Here is a 3,499-nt window from a genome sequence, read left to right on the forward strand (position 1 = left end):
GACGTGAATATATATATATATCCGTACGTATGCGTACACTAGCGTACACTGCACAAGGTCGTATTTTGAACGGACAAGATAAAAGAAAGAATGAGATCAAAGGAACGGACGTTCTGTAAGGAACCAATCATTTGTGAGTACCAAGAGCATACATAATCTGACTCAAGCTCAAGAACTTACGGCCCCCCTTGTAGCGCCTTCAGTTGGACTTGAGTTAAGTAACATTGACGTGAATTTTATATATATATCCATACGTATACGTACATTAGCGTACACTGCACAAGGCCGTATTTTGAACGGACAAGATAAAAGAAAGAATGAGATCAAAGGAGAGGACGTTCTGTAAAGAACCAATCATTTGTGAGTACCAAGAGCATACATAACCCGACTCGAGACCCGTATTATGAAGATAACAATAAACATAAAAAAAGAAATACGAAAAGGAGATGAGAAACGCGCGCGCACGGAAATGAGAGTGTCGATGAAAGTAAATTCACAATAGTGTCAGCCAGAACTGACTCAAGGCTTACCACCTACAGCTACCCAATCACAAGCGTGCATGTAATTGGAGATGAAGGTCGGCATGCGGAGCACCGTCTCACGTCGCAGCTCGCTACTGCTGCATTCCTCGCTGCACATGACAAACCTCCCCTGCCCGCCCTCCGTTCCGGTGAAAAGGCAGACCGTGGGAGGCCTATGCGCACGGAAATAGTAGATCGTGCCCGAGATGGTATCGACGAGAGTGAACATGTGGCCTTCCATAGGGTCGAATGGTGGGGCTGCGAGAGCCGCTTCGTACTGCGAAATGTGGCCTTCGCGGAACCTGGAGTCACCTCCTCTCGGTTTCGCCAAAGGCGAACCTGTAGGAGTGTAAAGGGTGCGACGAGAATCACCAATCTGACCTCCGTATAGGTAGAAGGAGGCTTGCTGGGCAGAGATGACTCCTTTCACTCCAATTAGCCATGGACAAGCAAGGACGACTCGTCCGGAGTGCCCATAGGTTGTCATGACTGGCGCGAATATCAGCAGAATGATTGAGAGGATTAGCAAGACGGCGCCGCCGGCAGCAGCTCCCTGGGAAATTGTGGCGCAACCCACTATGAAGAGGAGAAAGGCGAAATATGGCTCTGTAAGTGCCATAGCACGTCGAAAAGAGCGGCTCGTAGCGTAACCGATGGATGGGAAATCCTTCCACCTAATGACTGCCGCCCGACATCCATCTAACACAAGAGAACCATTAGATGTAATGCCGATGGCCTGTACAGTGGGCTCGATATCCCAAAGCTTGGCACCATACTCGTCTTCTTTAGTGTACCATTGATTGATCCCTGCTCTGTCTCCGGGAAACATTGAGATCATGCGATCAGCGATACGGTCGTTATCGTTCGCCATAAACAGGCGCGCGAGCGCTTGCAGCTCAGTCTCCTCGGCGTTTGGGAGAATGCGATGTTCAAAAAATCCCATGAGCGCATAGACCTTCTCTGCGCGATATCTCCCCTGGCTGTTACTCTTTCGGCGCCATATTGCTTCTGTGAGTTGGAGATTGCGGTCCAACCTCTCGAGCGGATCCTTCCCGAGGCCGAAAGAGTTGATAATCTGGGATTCTTCACCGTGGTGCTCGTATGCTAAAGAGGCGAGTTGGATGAGAGTGATGGGGGTGACCGCGTTGTTTCCAGTCTTGTATAGCAATTCGCGACTAAGGAGAACTTCTGGTAGGGTCCAGATACGGCCACCATAACCGCGCCAAGCGCTCTCACTGCTGAGAACAATAAGCGTGAAAGAGGCGAGTCTGTATACATCCGCCATGCGATACAGGTCTTCGTCCTTCTGTGCGGGATCTTCGAGTAAGCACTCGAGATCTAGCCAGTACGCATCAAGTCCCTGATTCAAAGTAGCCTCCTGCGACCGTCGTTTGATCACCTCCTCACCGCCTCCGGACGTTGTCATGTCGTAGTAGGAGTACGTGATGGCGACATAGGGTTTTCGCACCGCTACTGCCTCAACATTGACTTTTTTCCAAGTCCTCGCCTGTCTATCATATACCATGAGGAAGCGAGGGTAGAGGGCGTGGGTGATACGTCGGACGCGTCCGTTCTCTTCACCAATTCGTGACCGTAGAGAGTATTCCTTTGGTGAACGTGCAGCCCACAGTTGACCGACAAACCGCATCAAATATGGATTGTAATGAAAGGTAAACGGGCGGGGCGCTCTCCAGGATGGAAGAAGTAGCGCGGCGATATAAGCGAGCCAGACGAATAACCACATAAAGGTTTCGTTGGATGGGTTAAACATTCGTCCTGGTCAGCCACGCAGCATGCCGAGTGGATGGTGGAGCACTTGATCGAACGCCGTGTTCGATCCAGTCATTCGACGGACTGGGATTGACGGACTGCACATTGAGCCCCCTGCATTTCCCGGTAGTGGAGCTAGTGTATTGCTGGATATTTCCGTGATAAAAGGGCTTGAGCTGGCTGCTATAGCAGTGGGGTTGTTTCTGATCAGTGGGTGTCGGCACGGGATTCATTGTCTAATGGCTGAGTAATAGCAATGTTGGTCAAGGAATGTTAGATGATAAAGCCGAACGCAGAGCTTACCACGGGCAGAGGTGAAAGGCTTACCGTACCAGCTTTCTGAACGGTCTTTTAAAGCTTGCAAGAGGCGCCAAGAGACGGCTCATCAAGGTCCATGATAATATGCATCCAGACTGCCGTAGACGGATCAAGGATCTCGTAAGTCGACAAGTGCGAAAAGAAAGGAAGTCAAATTACCCATTGACTCAGGGCAGGATACTAATTAGCCCTTTACAGATTGTTCCTAAAAATATGAGAACTTGCGATGCTGAGATGGGTGGTTGCTGCCGAGCTCGACTTGCAGGATGAGAGACACTGATCTATCTTATTATTATCCATGGGAACGTCAAGGTAGTATCGTGTGGTGCTAGTATGTGGTGTCAAACAGCAAGAGTCGAAGATTTTTTGTTTCCTCCCCGGTTTGAGCTCGGGAGAGTCTGGGAGATCACCGCTCCTGAGGATCAAATTATGGTGCTGATCACGGCTTTTCAGGGTTCCTGTGTGCCAATCTCCCCAAGAGGACGAAAAATTCTTTCCTATCCATAGGCTGCCGTGCCAGTGGTATGATGCCAAGGGGGGCAGGGAGCGTCAGATGGACCCTCCCTGAGACGTGCTGAGACTGTGATAGGACCTGATAAGAGACAGGGAGGCAGGGCTGGGCTGGGCTACACCGGTAGATGCCAAGGGATATCCCGTCCAAGGCACAAGAAGACGTAGCTGACGGCATGAAACCGAACAAAAAAGCAAAACAGCACCAGAGCTGCGAGCATAAAAAATTTGATGCGTGCCACGCCACTAAGTACATTTGCGCAAACCCTGCCAATCATGATCCGATACCCTCGGGTTCAGGGATGCTGTTATTTCGGGCTCTGGCGTGTGTAATTTATATATATATGCGTACGTATACGTACACTAGCGTACACTGCACA

At 50.1% G+C, this 3,499-nt stretch overlaps 1 protein-coding gene across 1 annotated transcript; it reads right to left on the bottom strand.

Annotated features, from left to right (window-relative positions):
* Positions 1–239: 239 nt before the first annotated feature.
* EDB91DRAFT_1184439 (uncharacterized protein) lies at positions 240–2,791 on the bottom strand. The gene is made up of 3 exons (XM_041320477.1): positions 2,595–2,791; positions 2,338–2,534; positions 240–2,297 (listed from the first exon to the last, which is right to left on the bottom strand). Exons 2-3 carry the CDS (start codon positions 2,522–2,524, stop codon positions 520–522), a joined length of 1,965 nt encoding a protein of 654 aa, XP_041168497.1. The 5' UTR covers positions 2,525–2,534; positions 2,595–2,791; the 3' UTR covers positions 240–519.
* Positions 2,792–3,499: the final 708 nt, after the last annotated feature.

This window comes from Suillus paluster (assembly GCF_016628075.1).
Source record: "Suillus paluster strain FC165 chromosome Unknown EDB91scaffold_448, whole genome shotgun sequence".
Taxonomy (NCBI): Eukaryota; Fungi; Basidiomycota; class Agaricomycetes; order Boletales; family Suillaceae; genus Suillus; species Suillus paluster.

Bases quoted from the DNA above. Each gene is read 5' to 3' on its own strand.
- EDB91DRAFT_1184439 (XM_041320477.1), bottom strand. From the start codon at position 2,524: ATGAATCCCGTGCCGACACCCACTGATCAGAAACAACCCCACTGCTAT. The intron at 2,298-2,337 runs GTGCTCCACCAT...GTGGCTGACCAG, and splicing joins CGAACACGGCGTTCGATCAA to GACGAATGTTTAACCCATCC.